The 21501-nt window shown below is 39.8% G+C and overlaps 1 protein-coding gene across 2 annotated transcripts in view; it reads left to right on the top strand.

Moving 5' to 3' along the window:
* Window positions 1-531: 531 nt before the first annotated feature.
* Window positions 532-21501, top strand: part of DNAAF4 (dynein axonemal assembly factor 4) — a 69933-nt gene continuing 48963 nt past the window's right edge. For both annotated transcript variants that reach the window (XM_025295628.2, XM_006074927.3), the window contains exons 1-3: window positions 532-788; window positions 1171-1318; window positions 5114-5247. In XM_025295628.2, coding sequence (XP_025151413.2) covers window positions 666-788; window positions 1171-1318; window positions 5114-5247 — 405 coding nt within the window. In that variant the 5' untranslated portion in view covers window positions 532-665. The remainder of the gene's footprint in view (window positions 789-1170; window positions 1319-5113; window positions 5248-21501) is intronic.

The raw sequence follows: 21501 nt of genomic DNA, 5'->3' as shown, positions 1-21501 counted from the left end.
TCAAGTTTCGTTTCAGCGCGAAAGTTACAAGTCTCCCTAAGCAATTATAAAACATATCAATGTCAATTTAACTTATCCTACAGTTGAGTTGCTGCCAAGCATTCTTCAGGTGAGTCATACGGTCATTAAGTTCTCAAACCGAGGAGCGAACCCTATCTACACGCCTGTGAGTGGCTTCCGACTGACAGGCTTTGAACGACTATAACAGGACAGGCAGGCTTCTAGGCCAGAACGTCTATATGAGCAGGAAATTCCCCGAACAAGAACACCAAATGGTGCTAACTTCTACAGCTTCCGTCACAACAAACAAAAGGCCAGGCTGCCACGGCGCGTGGGCGTCGCACCTGCTTCTCGCGGGTCACACTTTCCTACGTCCCTTTTTTGCATTTTTAGGAGTGAAGCTTCTTTCTTAAGCGGAAGTGGGTCTGCTACTTCACAGATTCCCGAAGGGATAAGACCCCAAACAGCGGGAACGCCCCTACAATCTGGCCCAGGCGGTCGCGAAGGGAGTCCGCAGGGCGGCCGCAGGGGCGCGCCCGGGGCACGCTGGGAACGCTGGGTGCCCCGGCCTTCCTGACCCGGAAGGGCTGGCGTGTGGTAACCCCGGCTTCCCTAGCAACCGAGCGGGCGTGAGACCGCCTCACTCTCGCCGGCTGCCCCCCAGGATGCCGCTGCACGTTAGCAATTACAGCTGGCAGCAGACGAGCACTGCGGTCTTCATCTCTGTGCCTCTCCGAGGCGTCAGCGTCCGAGACGCGGACGTGTTCTGCACCGAAAATTATCTGAAGGTAGGAACGCAAATCGTGCCAGCCGGCCCTGGGGGTGTGGTCTGAGGCGTCTGCGAGGGCATGGCTGTGGACGCCCAAGAGGCGCGTCCTTGCAGATAAGCATCCTAAAATATTAGTCCTATTAAAAATAAAACAAAGCAAAACAAACAAAATAAGATACTAATCTCATACAGGTGACACCTGGTCTGTAGATAGATGTCATCGGGTCAGGGATGATTTTATCCATGGCTTCCATATGCCTTGCTACTTTTATCGTGACCTGGGAATAAATTTATAGCAGGAATTTAAGAAAATGATTTTGGCTTCCATCAGTTATTTCTTAAGGGGTGTGTTTTTCATTTTGTGTAGCCATATTAACTTTCGTTTCCCCTTTTCTGAATAGGTGAACTGCCCTCCATTTTTATTCGAGGTGTTTCTCTATGCTCCCATAGACGATGAGAGCAGCAAAGCCAAGATTGGGAATAACACTATTGTTTTCACCCTGCGCAAAAAAGAAGCAGCCATGTGGGAGACCCTTTCTCTGTCAGGTGGTAAGTTCTTTACTAAAAGAAGTTAAGCTGGTTGTGCTTTTAAAACTTTATACCATTCAAAAATCTATCTTTTGAAATAATTATGTTGCTCTTCTAGGAAAACAAAATAGGCACGAGCGTCATTTAGATGAGGTAGTGCTTCAGCTGTCTCTTAAATAACCTAATTATTGAGTAACCGAATTTCTATAAAATTAGAGTCTGTTAATAATAGCTCTTAAACGTTGTGAGCTTCTATCTTCAGAGGGTAAGGCCTCCCGGTGTGGCCTTTATGAGCGCTCATTTTGTATTAGGCATTCAGTTCAGTTCAGTCTCTCAGTCGTGTCCGACTCTTTCATCTGTTAATCCTTGTAATAGTCTATCACTTAGGTACTCCACCACCCCCGCCATTTTTTTTTTTCCTATTAAGGTGAAGCTACTGAGGTGCAGAAAGGTTGAGTAATTGCCAAAGGTCACACTCAACAGTGGCTACATATTTGAAGATATATACTACAGAAGATAGTGAAGGACAGGGAAGCCTGGTGTGCTTGCAGTCCATGGGGGTCCCAACGAGTCGGATGTGACTTAGTGACTGAACAACAGAACTTTTACAGAATACAGATGTCTGAATCTTACCCTAGACAGATAAAATCAGTTTCTGGTAGTGGGACCTAAATTGTTAAAATGTTTTTAGAGATTAAAATATACAGTCCCAAGTTGAGATCTCCTGTTGTCTGTACTGTTAATCTGTATTCTATTCTTCTGCCAAGATCAGCTTTGTGGGTCAGTAATTGCCCTAGATAGCATATTAAAAAGCAGAGACATTACTTTGCCAACAAAGGTCCGTCTAGTCAAGGCTATGGTTTTTCCAGTGGTCATGTATGGATGTGAGAGTTGGACTGTGAAGAAAGCTGAGCGCCGAAGAATTGATGCTTTTGAACTGTGGTGTTGGAGAAGACTCTTGAAAGTCCCTTGGACTGCAAGGAGATCCAACCGGTCCATTCTGAAGGAGATCAGCCCTGGGATTTCTTTGGAAGGACTGATGCTAAAGCTGAAACTCCAGTACTTTGGCCACCTCATTCGAAGAGTTGACTCATTGAAAAAGACTCTGATGCTGGGAGGAAGACTGGGGGCAAGAGGAGAAGGGGACGACAGAGGATGAGATGGCTGGATGGCATCACTGACTCGATGGACGTGAGTCTGAGTGAACTCTGGGAGTTGGTGATGGACAGGGAGGCCTGGCGTGCTGCGATTCATGGGGTCCTAAAAAGTCGGACACAGCTGAGCGACTGAACTGAACTGAATTGCCCTCTACTGTTTTAGCTCTATTATCTTCCTCTCTAATACAGTTACCATGTTTTCTTGTGTTTTCTGTCTACTGTCTGAGATTTCTCTTAGATCTTTGGCATTAAGCCTTGAGTTGGAACTATTGAGAATGGGGAAATTGCAGCCACTCTTTATGTTAATGTTTTCTTCATATCTTGCAGTGGAATTAAATTTTTTAGTTCTTAGTACTAGGTAAGATTTTTCTCTACAATGTGGTTTTGAGTTCAGAAGATACTGGAAGGGAGGTTATCATAGCCAGCTTACTTTAGTTCTGTATTGAATCCTAGACTAACTGAGGGGTTTTAAAAACCAGATTTGTTCTCTCCTGCCCCTGCCTTATTTTTTGATTCTTTTAAGTCCAAGATGGTGTCTGGGAATATGTCATGAAACACACACAGGATGTTCTGACTTCTCACCTAAAATTAAATGTAAATACTTTGATTTATTTCATTTGATGTTGATAATCTTAATTTTGAAGTTAGATGAGACCAGAATCATCATCTAATATAATGACTTAAACAGATTGCATACATGCTAAGTTGCCTCAGTCATGTCCGACTTTTTGCAACCCCATGGACTATAGCCTACCAGGTTCTTCTGTCCATGGGATTTCCCAGGCAAGAATATTGGAGTAGGTTGCCATTTCCTTCTCCATGGGATCTTCCCGGACCAGGTCTTCTGCATCACAGGCAAACTTTTTACAGTTTGAGCCACTTATGTCATTAAATATTACTATTATTTTGATTTTTTCCACTATTTAAAACTTTAAAAATAATTCTTAGCCTATGTGCTGTAAGAAATCAGGCAGCAGATTGGGTTTGATCATAATTACCAATTAGACAAATCAAAACAGTCTTAAAACTAACTTATATAAGAAGTAATGAACATTGACTTTACTTCAGAAACCAAGTTTGAGATTCTTTTAGATGTCAAACTCAGTTTTTTTTAATTTGTTAATCTTGATTTTTATTTTTTGTTTTTTTTCAGACTCAGTTTTACATGCAATTCAGTGAAATTGTTTTAGCAATCTTTTTTTCCACATATAGTATTGTGAAACTCCAATATCTACTCCAAGCCTGCCTCCCTCATTATTAACAAAATACTGCTCCAGTTTTCTTTGAAGTTCATTGTTGATCCATTTTTCATTTCTTTTAGATGTGGAGCATTTAATTCAGAAACTTGATTTTTTAAAAATTACTTCTGCCCCTGAAGCTGGTCCAGGTCTCTGCCACCCTCTTACTAAAACAGGGGGATGGTTGGGGAGAGGCTTCAGACCTCATTCCAGTCCTGATTTCCAGCCAGGATCTTGGATGGGTAAAAATTCCATACTCTTTACTCATTTTTAACTGAAATTTAATATTCCCTTCAATTATGAATGGAGACAACAATCAAAAGTAGTATCAATAAAATTCACAACATGTTCATATCAGGTATCTTTGTCTTTTAGATGCACTACTTTGAAATTATATATTAGACATTTTGCTATGTATTTAATGCATTAATAAAGAAGCAGATATTTGTATATCACAAATTTAATGTTTTGTGTTTTAATATAGCACTTAATATTTTGTAAGTATTTTAACATAACACTTTGTAACTAGTTTTTTTTATGTATTATTTTCATATATTTTAAAACAATATTAAGGGTTAGTATAAGGGTTTACTAGTCATCTCTCCATTCCTGCCCTCCTTGTCTCTTCTTACTTCACTCTCCCAAGTTTCCTCTCCCCTCCTGTTTTTTTTCTTCAAAGTCTGGATCCCTTCCTTAATCCTTATTCTCTTAAGATAATTTACCCCATAATGGATCACAGCCTGCAGTTTCTAAAATACTGAATCACTGAATAAAAAATGACTGTGAATGGTAAAGTTTTGTATGTAACATGTCATATGACTTTATAATTTTTCCTAAAGCTTGCCGTGTACTCTTCATACATAAGACTAACCATTTATGTTTTTGAAGGTGATTGATCATGTTAGATGATCTCAACCCATGTTCTTTTCTAAGAGACCTCCTAGTGATGCTTTATTGTGATCAGGTTTATAAGCTAGTAGGAGAGAGAGGAGTATCAGTGTGTTCTCTTTCCTCCTCTCTGGCCCGCTTTGCCTCTCCCCATCCCTCTCGTTGCACACCCTCTCTCTCCCTCCTGTGACCCTCTCCTCCTTCTCTCCCTCCCCTCTCCGCATCCTCATTCCCTGTCTTATTTCCTGTCTCCATTGCTCCTCTTGTCTCTTATTCATATGTTCCCTCTCTGTCTCTCTGTGTCTCTCTGTCTTTCTCAGTGCACAAAGGCATCCATTCTTTACTAATTCATTACTGTTACAGTCATTCTTATTAGCTTCTTGACTGGTTTAATACTGAGAAATGTTCTTACTTCTCCATGTGAAGTTGGGTCCAAAACCATCTTATCCCAGATCAATATGTAAGAAAAACAAATTCTCCTAAGTAAGACAAATTCATCATGATTCTAATTTAGTGATAATTCTTTGTTTTAGTTGACAAAGAGATGATGCAAAGAATAAGGGAGAAGTCTATCCTACAAGCACAGGAAAGAGCAAAAGAAGCTATGGAAGCAAAAGCGGTGGCAAGGAGGGAAGATCAAAAATATACACTAAATGTCATGATGAAGGTAAGTTGCAGATTGATAGGAAGGTCCTTTAATTAAAGGTATAATAGTAAACTATGCAGTGATAATTTGTTCCATCGACGTACTTTCTCACCTTTTTGTTTATACCTTGGTTACAGGACTTGCTGTGTTACATAGGTTGTCTGCTACTTCTGAAAAGCTGTACGAAAGCATGAAGGTTCAACAATAGATTTACCTGTTTTAGGGAGAATGTTCTATTTCCAGGGGAACAAAAGTTATAAGGTTTTATGGTGGAAGTGTTTTACTTCTTTTTTTATCTTGAAATTGATGGACATTATTATTTAAAACAAGAAAAACATAGATTCAGCACTGAATATTGACCAGTAATATCTTTTAACTGTTGAGGCTTTCAAGTTAAAGCTTTGATCAGCAATACATTTTTTGAGATATAATTCACATACCATACAGTTTGCCTATTAAAAGCTTACAATTCAGTGAGTTTAGTATATTTAGAGTCATAAAACCACCATCACAATCAATTTTAGAACATTTTCATCACCCCAAAAAGAAACCCTGCACCATGAGCAGTCACTCCCTATTCGTCCAAACCTCTAACCCTAGACAACCACTAATCTACCTTCTGTCTCTATAGGTTTACCTGTTCTGATTAATTTTTACAAATAATTTTCCATCTTAAAGTCTCATTTTGAAATGACTAAGAAATCTATAACAAGCATTATCTCATTAAGAGTTCTGTGGACTCATGATTGTTCTTTTGCTTTTGGATCACTAGTATTGTTTTTATAATCAACAGTTCATAATTCCAGTCCATAATTCCAAAGGCTTCTCTGCTTCTTTATCACTTTTACTTGACGTTTAAATATCGCCAATGGTTAATATATTTCGTTTTTTACTTAATAATTGAACATGTGGTCAGCTATCCGAAGATTCCTGCTTTCAGTATACTTGATGAGTTCCACCTTTTCTTGATCATATTATCACTACTATCAAACTTTTCCTGAATGTAAAAAAAATACAAGCAAAATAGTATAAAATTTGTGGCAGCAAATAAGTATTTGTTGAACTGATAAATAATAGCCCACATACTGCTGCACTGGTAAATATAACAAAGCTGAACAGTTGATCCCCAGGCAATACCACAGTGCTCTACCTTGAAGTTGATAAATATCTCCTGACATATGAAAGCCTGACTTTGGTATTTGCGACAGTAGTTTAGGGTTATTAATGTATAAAGAATGAAGCTGTAGTTTACATTGAAGTAATAGAACCTATGAAAGTCTGTACCCTATACTACAAACTATTTACTTTGTCTGTCTCTTCCCCTGAGTATTGTTGAGAGTTGAGACTATATTTTCTTTCATCCTTATCATAACCATTGCCAAGTAATAGTAGGTGCTCAAATATTTGAATAAATTAATGTGACTACATTGTTTGAGTACTCTGTAATCATAGTAAAATTCTATTCTGGTGGATAAATGTAGATAAATTTACTCTGTGCAATATTAGACAACATTTAGAAAAGAACTTTGATGGTCCATTAAGAGTAAATGAAGCAATATGATGACAAAAGGCAGCTCATTATTAGCTTAAACCATAAATTAGCTTAAAACTTGATTTACATATACCCAAAACATTCTTTTTTTCGTAGTAATCTTTTAAAAAGAGTGAGCAGGGCTAGTGCTAAGACTCACTGTTCAGTTTGCTATGTTATATAGTGGTAACCTGCTCGGGCTTCCCTAACAGAACACCACAGAGTGAATGACAAAGCAGCACCCATTGGTCTTTTTGCAGGTCTAGGGCTTAGAAGTCTCAGATCAAGGTATAGTGGGTGATGAGTCTATTCCTGGCTTGCAGATAACTGAAAGAGAGAGAAAAATTCTCTGGTGTATCTTCTTATTCGGGCATATCCTGTTGTATCAGGGCCCCACCCTTATGACCTCATTTATCTTTAATTACTTCCTCAGACCCATGTAAACAGGAGTTAGAGCTTTAACACATCTGAGGGGACACAGACATCTAGTCTGCAATTCAGGAGACTGCCTTCAGTACAGTATCAGATCAGATCAGACCAGATCAGCCGCTCAGTTGTGTCCGACTCTTTGCGACCCCATGAATCGCAGCACGCCAGGGCTCCCTGTCCCTCACCAACTCCCAGAGTTCACTCAGACTCACGTCCATCGAGTCAGTGATGCCATCCAGCCATCCCATCCTCTGTCGTCCCCTTCTCCTCCTGCCCCCAGTCCCTCCCAGCATCAGAGTCTTTTCCAGTGAGTCAGCTCTTCGCATGAGGTGGCCAAAGTACTGGAGTTGCAGCTTTAGCATCATTCCTTCCAAAGAAATCCCAGGGCTGATCTTCAGAATGGACTGGTTGGATCTCCTTGCAGTCCAAGGGACTCTCAAGAGTCTTCTCCAACACCACAGTTCAAAAGCATCAATTCTTTGGCGCTCAGCCTTCTTCACAGTCCAACTCTCATATCCATACATGACCACAGGAAAAACCATAGCCTTGACTAGACGAACCTTTGTTGGCAAAGTAATGTCTCTGCTTTTGAATATGCTATCTAGGTTGGTCATAACTTTCCTTCCAAAGAGTAAGCGTCTTTTCATTTCATGGCTGCAGTCACCATCTGCAGTGATTTTGGAGCCCAGAAAAATAAAGTCTGACACTGTTTCCACTGTTTCCCCATCTATTTCCCATGAAGTGATGGGACCAGATGCCATGATCTTTGTTTTCTGAATGTTGAGCTTTAAGCCAACTTTTTCACTCTCCACTTTCACTTTCATCAAGAGGCTTTTGAGTTCCTCTTCACTTTCTGCCATAAGGGTGGTGTCATCTGCATGTCTGAGGTTATTGATATTTCTCCCAGCAATCTTGATTCCAGCTTGTGTTTCTTCCAGTCCAGCATTTCTCATGATGTACTCTGCATATAAGTTAAATAAACAGGGTGACAATATACAGCCTTGACGAACTCCTTTTCCTATTTGGAACCAGTCTGTTGTTCCATGTCCAGTTCTATGTCCATGTTGCTTCCTGACCTGCATACAAATTTCTCAAGAGGCAGATCAGGTGGTCTGGTATTCCCATCTCTTTCAGAATTTTCCACAGTTTATTGTGATCCACACAGTCAAAGGCTTTGGCATAGTCGATAAAGCAGAAATAGATCTTTTTCTGGAACTTTCTTGCTTTTTCCATGATCCAGCGGATGTTTGCAATTTGATCTCTGGTTCCTCTGCCTTTTCTAAAACCAGCTTGAACATCTGGAAGTTCACGGTTCACATATTGCTGAAGCCTGGCTTGGAGAATTTTGAGCATTACTTTACTAGCGTGTGAGATGAGTGTAATTGTGCGGTAGTTTGAGCATTCTTTGGCATTGCCTTTCTTTGGGATTGGAATGAAAACTGACCTTTTGCAGTCCTGTGGCCACTGCTGAGTTTTCCAAATTTTCTGGCATATTGAGTGCAGCACTTTCACAGCATCATCTTTCAGGATTTCCCTGAGTTGGGAGGATCCCTCTGGAGAAGAAAATGGCAATCCACTCCAGTGTTCTTGTCTGGGAAATCCCATGAACAGAGAAGCCTGGCAGGCTACATAGTCGGTCATGACTTAGCAACTAAACCAGCAAACCAAATATTTAGTCAATAACACTGTAAAAACTATCCAAACTTTAGTGGCTGAAACAGCAATCCCCAGCCTTTTGGCACCAGGGACCAGTTTCGTGGATTTTGCCATGGACCAGGAGTGGAGATGATGGTTTCAGGATGATTCAAGCACATTTATTGTCATTTATTGTGTGCTTTATTTCTAATCTAATAACTACCACTGATCTGAGGAGTTCTGATCTGTGGCCCAGAGATTGGGGACCTGTGGCTTAACACATTATTTCTCACGATTCTGCATGTTGGTCAGGCAGTTCTTGTGGTCTGAGTTTGTCTTGGTTGTGGCTGGATGTTCTAGGATGGCCTCACTCACATGCCTAGAGCTTTGCTTGGGAAAGCCGAAGTCCCTCTCCATGTGGTATTTCATTCTCCAGGTTAGCAGATTTCTTTACTTCGTAGTTAGTGTTTCTGAGAGTGGGAATGGGAAAGCCCTAATGTATAAGCCCTTTTAGACACACTTCTGTGTCACATTATCTAATGTTCCATTAACCTAATGTTGCATAGAACCAAGCCCAAATTAAGGGTTAGAGAAATAGACTGCACCTTTTCTGGGGAAGAAAGGTGAAGTCACATTGCAAAGGGACATGCCTATAATTAAGGAAGGAACTTTTGGCCATTTTACAACTTAGTTTGAATTGAAAAGATTGGAGTTTAAGCAATAAAGATAATTTGATTTCATCTAGCAGGAGAAGTTCAGAGACAAAGCAGTGAATCCAAGCCCTGACCCATCTCTCTACAACATCCTTAGCACTGCCTTTTCTTTGTACCTGCTTCATCCTTAGGCTGATAGGAAGATGATCCACATCTGCACATAACCAGGAGCCAGCAGGAGACAGACTGTCTATTCTGTTGGCTCCCTTTCAAGCCCCATAAAATGATTGCTTTATATACTGTAGAATGATATTTCAAATAGCAGTCAGTTTTACATAAGTGCAAATATATCTTTACTTCAAGTCTGATGCTTCAACCGTGGTTTACTGTGTCCATGTCTGCTTATCTTTGCTGCTGATCTGTCATTCATTTAGCAGACATTTATTGAATAGTTTAAAAGATATTGAGGCAGAGCTGACAAGTCAGTCTTCGATTTCAGTTTACTCATAGTATAGAGAGGGTGACAGACAATAAAAAGCAAAGATTACAGCCTCATATGCATAAGAAATCATGGGCAGATAAAGAGAAAACACTGGCCAAAGATTGGTATCTCAGTCTGAAAGGATGATCAGGAAACAGGAGGCAGTATAGCTTGTGCTGAATATTGGAGAATGAGCTACAGTTACCTAGGGATAAATGGGAAAATGACATTATAGTCAGTTTTGTATAAGTGCTCGACAGAATTTGGTACAGTGAGGAACAGTTGTGATAAGAAGTAAAATCTTGATATTTAGAAAAATCTCTTGAGGGGAACTCTTTAGGAATTTTCAGCAAGAATACCAAAATAATTGGTTTTGTGTTTTAGAAAGCTCATTCTGGCAAATGAGTTTGAAGAGGTTGCAAGGAGGAGGCAGAACTTTTGTATTCTTAGGATAAAAGCAAGAAAGAAAGCCAGTATGTGTTGAAGAAAGAAGCCAGTAACGAGGGAGAGATTGATAATATAACCGGGAGAGAGGATTGATGATGAAGCAGTTTTTTTGTGGTGGGATGAAGGTTGGAACAGGTGAAAAAATTAAGTCCTATGCAGTAGGGGTTGTTTTATCTTTTGACTAAAGGGCAGGAATAAAGAATCACCAAGGGTTTGGAAAATTTTTCATGACATAGATAGTTAAAGTAATCCTTTGTTTCATGGTGTGGGTAGAAAGTTCATCTACCCAGAGCATGAATAATTGAGATGGAGTAGGGGTGACTGTGGAGAAGGCAATGGCACCCCACTCCAGTACTCTTGCCTGGAAAATCCCATGGACGGAGGAGCCTGGTGGGCTGCAGTCCATGCGGTCGCTGGGAGTCGGACACGACTGAGCGACTTCACTTTCACTTTTCACTTTCATGTAGTGGAGAAGGAAATGGCAGCCCACTCCAGTATTCTTGCCTGAGAATCCCAGGGACGGTGGACCTGATGGGCTGCCGTCTATGGGACTGCACAGAGTCGGACATGACTGAAGTGACTTAGCAGCAGCAGCAGCAGCAGCAGCAGGTGTGACTAATAGAAGCTTGGAATATCGATACCAGGCTAATCAGAAACATGCTTTTTTCCCCCTTTACTTTGGACTACTATTGCCTACTTTTCCTGTTTTCTTCACTCTTTGTTTTGTAGGTTATCTTCTATATTGAATTTTTTGGTTCTATTTTATTTTCTCTTTTAAGGAACTTGTTTCCCACTAATTTTTAACCTAAATAGGTCAAATTTGAAGTTCTTTCTTCTGCTGTTTTCTTTAAGTTGAAACTCAGAAGCGTGGAACTGTAAAATAACTTTGCCTGATTATGTGTGAGTTACTTTCTGGAGTTGTCTAGATTATACTATCAGATCAGATCAGATCAGTCACTCAGTTGTGTCCAACTCTTTGCGACCCCATGAATCGCAGCACGCCAGGGCTCCCTGTCCATCACCAACTCCCAGAGTTCACTCAGACTCACGTCCATCGAGTCAGTGATGCCATCCAGCCATCTCATCCTCTGTCGTCCCCTTCTCCTCTTGCCCCCAATCCCTCTCAGCATCAGAGTCTTTTCCAGTGAGTCAATTCTTCTCATGAGGTGGCCAGAGTACTGGAGTTTCAGCTTTAGCATCATTCCTTCCAAAGAAATCCCAGGGCTGATCTCCTTCAGAATGGACTGGTTGGATCTCCTTGCAGTCCAAGGGACTCTCAAGAGTCTTCTCCAACACCACAGTTCAAAAGCATCAATTCTTTGGCGCTCAGCCTTCTTCACAGTCCAACTCTCACATCCATACATGACCACAGGAAAAACCATAGCCCTGACTAGACGAACCTTTGTTGGCAAAGTAATGTCTCTGCTTTTGACTATGCTATCTAGGTTGGTCATAACTTTCCTTCCAAAGGAGTAAGCGTCTTTTCATTTCATGGCTGCAGTCACCATCTGTAGTGATTTTGGAGCCCAGAAAAATAAAGTCTGACACTGTTTCCACTGTTTCCCTATCTATTTCCCATGAAGTGATGGGACCGGATGCCATGATTTTTGTTTTCTGAATGTTGAGCTTTAAGCCAACTTTTTCACTCTCCACTTTCACTTTCATCAAGAGGCTTTTGAGTTCCTCTTCACTTTCTGCCATAAGGGTGGTGTCATCTGCATGTCTGAGGTTATTGATATTTCTCCCAGCAATCTTGATTCCAGCTTGTGTTTCTTCCAGTCCAGCGTTTCTTATGATGTACTCTGCATATAAGTTAAATAAACAGGGTGACAATATACAGCCTTGACGAACTCCTTTTCCTATTTGGAACCAGTCTGTTGTTCCATGTCCAGTTCTATGTCCATGTTGCTTCCTGACCTGCATACAAATTTCTCAAGAGGCAGATCAGGTGGTCTGGTATTTCCATCTCTTTCAGAATTTTCCACAGTTTATTGTGATCCACACAGTCAAAGGCTTTGGCATAGTCAATAAAGCAGAAATAGATGCTTTTCTGGAATTCTCTTGCTTTTTCCATGATCCAGCGGATGTTGGCAGTTTGATCTCTGGTTCCTCTGCCTTTTCTAAAACCAGCTTGAACATCTGGAAGTTCACGGTTCATATATTGCTGAAGCCTGGCTTGGAGAATTTTGAGCATTACTTTACTAGCATGTGAGATGAGTGCAATTGTGTGGTAGTTTGAGCATTCTTTGGCATTGCCTTTCTTTGGGATTGGAATGAAAACTGACCTTTTCCAGTCCTGTGGCTACTGCTGAGTTTTCCAAATTTTCTGGCATATTGAGTGCAGCACTTTCACAGCATCAGAGTCCTTATTGGTGAAACCACATGCCCTGTTTATTGGACGCATGTATAACTAAGGTATAGAAAAGCTACAAGTAACTGCTTTCTCATTTTTTGTTCTATGCAATTGTAAAGGTGATTGTTTTATTCATGTATTTAACCTTGCAGCTTACGGGATTCCAGTTCACTGACCAGGAATTGAACCTGGGTCATGGCAGTGAAGCCTGGAATCCTAACCACTAAGCCGGCAGGGAACTCCAGTAAATATGACTTTTAAATTTCTCTTTTTGATAGTTCGTTGTTAGTGTATATAAATGCAACAGATTTCTATAGGTTAATTTTATATCCTTCAACTTTATTGAATTCATGTGTTAAATCTAATAGTTTTTTGGTGGCATCTTTCGGATTTTCTTTATATAGTATCATGCCATCTGTAAACAGAAATAGTTTTACTTCTTCCTTTCCAATTTGGGTTCATTTTCTTTTTATTGTCTGGTTGTTATGGCTAGGACTTTCCATACTATGTTGAATAAAAGAGGCAAGAGTGGGAATCCTTGTCTTGTCCCGATCTTAGAGGAAATGCTTCAGCTTTTTACCAATGAAAGTGATTTGGCTCTAGGTTTGTTATAAGGCCTTTAGTATGTTGAGGTATATTCCCTCTTGTATCCACTTTGTGGACAGTTTTTATCGTAAATGGATGTTGAATTTTGTTGATGGCTGTCTGTGCATCTGTTGAGATGATCTTAAGATTTTTTATTCTTCAGTTTGTTACTGTGGTGTATCCCATTGATTGATTTGTGGATATCCTTGCATTCCTGGGATAAATCTCACTTGATCATGGTGTTTAATCCCTTTAATGTACTTCTGGATTCAGTTAGCTAATATTTTGTTGAAAATATTCATGTCTGTGTTTGTCAGTGATATTGGCCTGTAATTTTCTTTTTTTGTGGTGTCTTTGTCTGGTTTTGGTATCAGGGTAATGCTGGCCTGGTATAATGACTTCTGAAGCATTCCTTCCTCTTCAGTTTTATGGAGTAGTTTTAGAAGGATAGATGTTAACTTTTCTTTAAATATTTGGTACAGTTCACCTGTGAAACTGTCTGTCCTGTACTTTGTTCATTGGGAATTTTTAAAGTCAGTAATCAATTTCAGTACTGGTAATTGGTCTGTTCATATTGTATATTTTTTCTTGATTCAATTTTGGGAGATTTTACATTTCTAAGAATTTATCCATTTCCTTTAAGTTGTCCATTATATTGATGTATAAATTGTTTGAGTAATTTCTTATGATCCTTTGTATTTCTGTGATGTTAGTTATAACTTATGGTTTTTCATTTCTAATTTTATTTGGGCCTGCTGTTTTTTTAAATTGATCTGAGTAATAGTTTATCAATTTTATTTTTTGACAGATTCAGCTTTTAGTTTCAGTGGTTTCTTAAAATTGTTTTTTAGTCTCTATTTTTTTTCTTCTCTGACCTTTGTATTTCTTTCCTCCTACTTTGGATTTTATTCGTTCTTTTTCTAGTTCTTCAGATGTATTATTAGGTTGTTTTCTTGAGATTTTTCCTGTTTCATGATGTAAGCTTGTATTGCTGTAAACTTCCCTCCTTGAATTGCTTTTGCTCCATGGCATAGATTTCAGTCATTATGTTTCCATTTTCATTTGTCTCCAGGAATTTTTTTATTTCCCCTTTGATTTCTTCAGTGACCTGTTTTTTGCTCAGTAGCATTTAGTTTAGCCTCCACGTGTTTGTATTTCTTGCACTTTCTTTCTAAGCTTATAGCGTTGTGGTAAGAAAATATGCTTGATATGATTTCAGTGTTCTTAAATCTGTTCAGACATATTTTGTAGCCTAGAATGTGATCTATCCTGGAAAATGTTCCATGTGCACTTGAAATGTTTATTTTGCTATTTTTGAATAAAGTATTTAATGTGTATATATATATATATATGGGCATCTGATCATATATATATATATATAGGGCCATCTGATCTAATGTGTTATTTAAGGCCAGTGTTTCCTTATCGATTTTTTGGTCTGAATCGTCTATTGATTTAAATGGGGTGTTGAAGTTCGCTACTTTTACTTGTTAATGTCAATTTTTGCCTTTATGTTTGTTCACATTTATGTATTTAGGTGTTCCTATATTGATGCTTTTGAACTGTGGTGCTGGAGAAGACTCTTGCGAGTCCCTTGGACTGCAAGGAGATACAACCAGTCCATCCTAAAGGAGACCAGTCCTGGGTTTTCATTGGAAGGACTGATGCTGAGGCTGAAACTCCAATACTTTGGCCACCTCGTGTGAAGAGTTGACTCATTGGAAAAGACTGATGTTGGGAGGGATTGGGGGCAGGAGGAGAAGGGGACAACAGAGGATGAGATGGCTGGATGGCATCACCGACTCGATGCACATGAGTTTGGGTGAACTCTGGGAGTTGGTGATGGACAGGGAGGCCTGGTGTGCTGCAATTCATGGGGTCGCAAAGAGTCAGACATGACTGAGCGACTGAACTGATGTTTAGTGAACATATATTTACAATGATTATATCTTCTTGTTGGATTGATTCCTTTATTATAATGTAATGTCCTTTTTTCATCTCTTGTTACAGTCTTTGTTTTAAAGTCTATTTTGTCTGGTAATAAATACTGGTACTCTAGCTTTCTTTCCATTTCCATTTGCATGAAATACCTTTTTCCTTCCTCTTACTTTCAATCTGTGTGTCTTTAGATATGAAATGAGTCTCTTGTTGGCAGCATACAGATGGGTCTTGTTTTTGTATATATTCAGCCACTCTTTGTCCTTTGATTGATCCTTTTAGTTCTTTTACATCTGAAGTAATTATTGATAGGTATGTACTTACTGCCATTTTGTTAATAGTTTTGGGGTTGTTTTTGTAGTTCTTTTTATTCCTTTCTTCTCTTGCTCTCTTCGCTTATGATTTGATTCCTTTCTTTAGTATTATGTTTGGATTCATTTCTTTTTTGTGTTTCTATTATACATTTTTGGTTTGTGGTTACCATGAAGTTGTATACAGTAACCTATATATGTATGTGAGTGTTTGTTTTTACTCTCCCTCTCCCCACATTGAATGCTTTTGACATTATTTTTTACTTTTTTGTTTTGTATATCCTGTAACTGCCTATCATGGATATAGATGATTTTACTACTTTGTTTTTTTATTCTTCCTACCAACTTTATAAGTGGTTGATCTACTACCTTTACTGTATATTTGCCTTTACCAATGAGATTGTATTCTTTTATAACTTTTATACTTCTAGTTCTGGTCTTTTCTTTTTTGCTTAGAGAAGACCCTTTAATTCTTCGTAAAGCCAGATTAGTGGTGCTGAACTTTTTGCTTTTACTTATGTGTCACATTATCTCTTTCAAATCTGAAATAGCTTTGGCATGTATTCTTGGTTGTAGGTTTTTTCCTTTCATCACTTTAAATATATAACGCCACTCGCTTCTGGCCTGCAAACTTTCTGCTGAAAAGTTACCTACCAGTCTTACGGGAGGTCCCTTGTATATAACTAGTTGCTTTTCCCTTCATTCTTTTAAGATTCTCTATCTTTAATTTTTGCCATTTAATTTATAGTGTGTCTTGGTGTGGACCTCTTGGGATTGATGTTATGTGGGACTCTGTGTTCCCTGGACCTGGATGTCTGTTTCCTTTCCTAGAATAGGAAATTTTCAGCTATTATCACTTCTAATAAGTTCTCTGCCCTTTTCTCTCTCTCTTCTGCATCTGGGACCCATATATTGTGATTATTTTTTTGCTTGATATTGTTCTAGATGTCTTTAAGACTGTCCTCATTTTTTTAAAATTCTTTCTTTTTTTCCTGTCAGCTTTGGTAATTTCCACTACTTTGTCTTTCAATTGGATGATCTATTCCTCTGTATCATGTAACCTACTGTGATTCCTTCTAGTGTTTTTTATTTCACTTATTAGATGCATCAGCTCTGTTTGGTTCTTCTTCATATTTTCTAGCTGTTTGTTAAGCTTCACACTGTGTTTATTCATTCTTAAATTCCTTATTGGTTAGATTGTTTGTCTTCACTTTGTGTAGTTCTACTTCTGGAGTTTTGTCTTGTTCCTTTGTTTGGACATAGTCTTTTGTTACCTCCTTTTGCCTAATTCTTTGTGTTTATTTGTAGGTATTAAGTAGATGGTTTATGTTTCCTAATCATCGAGAAGTGACCTTATGTAAAAGACAATCCTATGGGACCCAACAACATACTCTCCTTGGGTCACCAGAGTTATATGATCTAGGGCTAACTCCTGTGTGGCTAAGTGGGGCCTTCTGTCGTGTCAGGGCCAACTACTGTGGGATGGGCATGCTGGTAGACAGGGCTCACCCCTATCCCTGTTGTATGTGAGGCCCTTCTGATAGGGAAGCAGTTAGCTGACAATGGACAGAGCTGAGTCTTGGTATTTTGGCCACATGGCTTGGGCTGTCCCAAAGTTGGTGCCAGTCTGATGGTGAATGGGGCCAGGTCCCACTAAGGCTGTCTGTGGCCAGGGGACCCTGGAGCATCTGGCTGCAGGGCCTGGGGAATCTCAGGATTCGTGTTACTGCTAGAAGGTGGGGATGGATCCTGGGGGATCCTGTGTCATGTGTCAGCCCACCAGTGGGCAGGGCCAGATTCTAAAGTCTAGGATCTGGCCCTGGCTAGAAGGCTGTGTAGCTAAGGCTGGTGCTTACCCACTGGTGAGGAAAGCTAGGTCTCCTATGAAGCTTGCAGCTTGACCATACATATCCTGGTACTGGTGCTGATATGCTGGTGGGCAAGTAAGCTTCCTGCTAGAGGGAGAACTCCAGAATGTTCCTAGCACCAGTGTTCTCATGGTAGAGAACACTGCTCCCCAGAGTGCCTGCTGCCAGTGTCTATAGGAGGAATCCAAGTCACTTCCTGGCTCTTTGAAAAGTTTTCCAGTATCAGCCAATGGCTTTGACCTAAGCTCTTTTCACCTTACTGCCTTTGTTCTGGGTCTTTGAGTATGTGAACTTTTGCTACTCAGCTGTCTTGGTTACTCCCCCATCACTATTGCTTTTAAATTTTATTTTTTATCTTTCTCATCTCTGATATTTCTAATAACAAGTTCTACAGACCAAATGCACTTTGGCTTTTTGTTTGTGTTCCTTCTTCTTCATACTGCTGCCATGGTGACTTTTTAAATTTTTAAGCTGTTTTTTCCAGTTACTGCAGTAAAATTGGCAAATAAAATTGTAGTATATTTAAACCATACAATGTGAAGATTTGATCCATGTTTATATAGTGGAAGGAATCACGTTTTCAAGTTCACTAATATATCTGTCATGTCACATAGCTACCTTTTCTTCATCTTTTTTTTTTTTTTTTGAGGTGAATCCTTCAGATCTACTCTCTTAACAACGTTCAATTATGTAGTACAGTTTATCACTATAATCAATATGTTGTATACAGTAGATCCTCAGCAGTTACTCATCTAACAGCTGAAAGTTTGTGCCCTTTCACCAATGTGTTCCCATTTCCTCACCTCTCCTCCAGCTCCTGGCACCACGACTCAACTTTCTGTGATTCTGATTCTTTTTTTTTTCAAAGATTCCATGTATGGGCTTCCCTGGTGGCTCAGATGGTAAAGAATCTACCTGTATTGCGGGAGACCTGGGTTCGATTTCTGGGTTGGGAAGATTGCCTGGAGGAGGGCATGGCAACCGACTCCAGTATTCTTGCCTGGAGAATCCCCATGGACAGAGGAATCTGGTGGGCTACAGTCCATGGGGTCGCAAAGAGTCAGATACAACTGAGCGACTAAGCTCAGCACATGGTACCATGCAGTGTTTGTCTTTGTGCGGCTTATTTTGCTCAGTGTACTGCCTTCCAGGTTCTTCCATGTTATTGCACATGGCAAGATTTCCTTCTTTTTTAAGGCTGAATGATACTCTGTTTTGTGTGTGTGTGTGTGTGTGTGTACATATATATTTGTTGTTGTTTAGTCACTAAGTCGTGTCTGACTCTTCTGCAACCCCATGGACTGTAACCCTCCAGGCTTTTCTGTCCATGAGATTTCCTAGTCAAGAATGCTCGAGTATCATTGCTATTTCTTTCTCTAGGGGATCTTCCTAATCTAATGATCGAACCTGTGTCTCCTGGCAGTGGTAGGTGAATTCTTTACCACTGAGCCACCATGGAAGTCCATACATATATATAGAAATAATAAAAAAAAAACAAAGTGTACAATTCTTTGGCTTTGTTTATTCACAGGTTATACAACCATCATTACTATGTAATTTTGGAATATTTTCACCACCTTAGAAAGGTACCCCGTGCCCATTAGTAGTCACTCCTCACTCTTCCCTCCCCTAAAAATCCCTAATCTCCTTTTTGTCCCTATGAATTTGCCTATCCTGGACCTCTCACATACAATATATGTCCTTTGGTGTCTTCAGTCTTTCACTTAATATAATGTTTTTAGAATTTATCTATGTTGTAACATGTCTGAGACCTTTATTCTTTTTATGGCTGAACAATATTCCATTGCATGAGTGTACTGCAGTTTGTTATCCATTCATCAGTTGGTGGAAATTTAGTTTCTTTTCATCTTTTGGCTTTTGTAAATAGTGCTACTGTTAACATTCACTTGTAAGTATTTGTTTGAGTGAATGTTTTCAACTGATTTGTGTATAAACCTATGCCGGGAGCCGGCATATTGCATATTGAGTGCATATTGCATATTGAGTGCAGCACTTTCCACAGCATCATCTTTCAGGATCTGGAATAGCTCAACTGGAATTCTATCACTGCCGGGAGCCAGCGTGAGGCACTCCGCCCATGACAAAGGTCATGAGGAAGAAGGCTAGGCATACGCAAAGGCGGGATCGAGCCTCAGGAGTCCCCCTGGAAATTCTCGAGCATCTACCCCCAAAACCAGAGTCTGCCTACTTTCTGCTTTGTGCTTTCACCTACACCTCTGACTTTACGGGGGGCTGTCTCCCACTACCTCTCTCTGAAAAAAGAGTTAGCTTACAGCTCCAGTTAATAATTCCTGGGTGTGACAGTGTTTCAACCTACAAACTCCTTTGGAAATCCTCTAGCCTGCCTGAATGGGTTTTTCCGGCCACATGTGATTGTTCAGAGCCTCCCAACTGTGAGAGGCAGGAGATGTTCTAAACTGCCTAAACACAGATTCCTTTGAGTAGTTAAAAGATTGATTAGAAATTGTATTGGTGAAGGGTTTTTCACTTGTTGGGCCGATGTTTGCTGCTAAGTCTCCATACTCCTTACCTACTGTGTCCTTGGCAGTGTATTGATTGATATAATGGGTGTATAGAAATGTAAAATGCAGCTTTGTCCAATGCTTTTTCGGAAGCTGGTGCCTGACTTTGGAATAATCACCTTTAGAGAAAAATAAGTTTCTTAAAATGTTAACAGGCCTCCGGGCCAGAAGATGATGTCAATCACCTGAACTTTTGCATATGATAAGTTTGCAGGAAGAAAGCCTGGCTTGCTGCATGACTCTACTCCTTCCCCCATTATCCTCTATGCATAACTTAAGGTATAAAAACTACTTTGGAAAATAAACTGCGGGCCTTGCTCACCAACGCTTGGTCTCCCCATGTCATTCTTCCCTTTAACTTCCAGCTGAGCGTCCATCTGGAGCGTGGATGTCCTCTGCGACCATTTATTTGCCTGGGCTTCTAAGACCCACTCGAGAAGGTGTCTAAGGTGGGGCACCTTCCGCTATTCGAGAGGGCGCCTGCGGCCTCCGTGGTCAGAGCTAACCTGGTGTCACGGGTTATATTGATTTTCCGCGTAAACCAAGCCACTCAGCTTCTTTTCTCCACTGAATTTTCCTACTGAGCTATCCTTATTTCAGCCGCTTTTCTCCACTGAATTTCCTCACTGAGCTATCCTTATTCTATTACTCTTTGTATCCTTAATTAAAGTGTAATTAAGCAGTTGTTCCCTGACCCTCGCCTACGCCGTCTCTCCTTCGAATACCCTGGCTCAGCCGGGGCTGGTCCCCGGCAGGTGGTGCCTGAACAGGGAATTGCTGGGTCATTTGTAATCGTATATTTAATTTTTTGAGGAATCACCAAATAATTTCTCATAATTGGTACACCATTTTACATTCTTTCCAGCAGTATATGATGATTCCAGTTTCTTCCATCCTTGTTAACGCTTGTTATTTTCCTTTTTTTTTTAAATTATATAAAAAATATAAAATTTTTTAAAAATTATATAATTTTTTAAAAATTATATATCAGATGTGAATTGGTATCACTGTGGTTATGATTTGTATTTCTCTGACATTAGTGATTTTGAACATCTTTTCATGTGTTTCTTGGCCATTTGTATATCTTATTTGCCAACATGTCTATTTAAGCCATTTGCCCATTTTATAATTGGAATATTTGTCTTTTTGTTGTTTTATTCCTAGTTTTTTAAGGAATCTCCATATCGTCCTCCACAGTGTCTGTATCAGTTTACATTCCCACCAACAGTGCAAGAGCGTTCCCTTTTCTCCACACCCTCTCCAGGATTTATTGTTTGTAGACTTTCTGATGATGGCCTTTCTGACCAGTGTGCGGTGATATCTCCTTGTAGTTTTGATTTGCATTTCTCTAATAATGAGCGATGTTGAACATCTTTTCCTGTGTTTGTTAGCCATCTGTATGTCTTCTTTGGAAAATGTCTGTTTAGATCTTTACCCCACTTTTTGATTTGGTTATTTGTTTTTCTGGCATTGAGTTGTATGAGCTGCTTGTATATTTTGG

The sequence above is a fragment of the Bubalus bubalis genome, chromosome 11 (genome assembly GCF_019923935.1).
Source record: "Bubalus bubalis isolate 160015118507 breed Murrah chromosome 11, NDDB_SH_1, whole genome shotgun sequence".
Taxonomy (NCBI): domain Eukaryota; kingdom Metazoa; phylum Chordata; class Mammalia; order Artiodactyla; family Bovidae; genus Bubalus; species Bubalus bubalis.
This window is presented reverse-complemented; position numbering and strand designations above follow the sequence as displayed.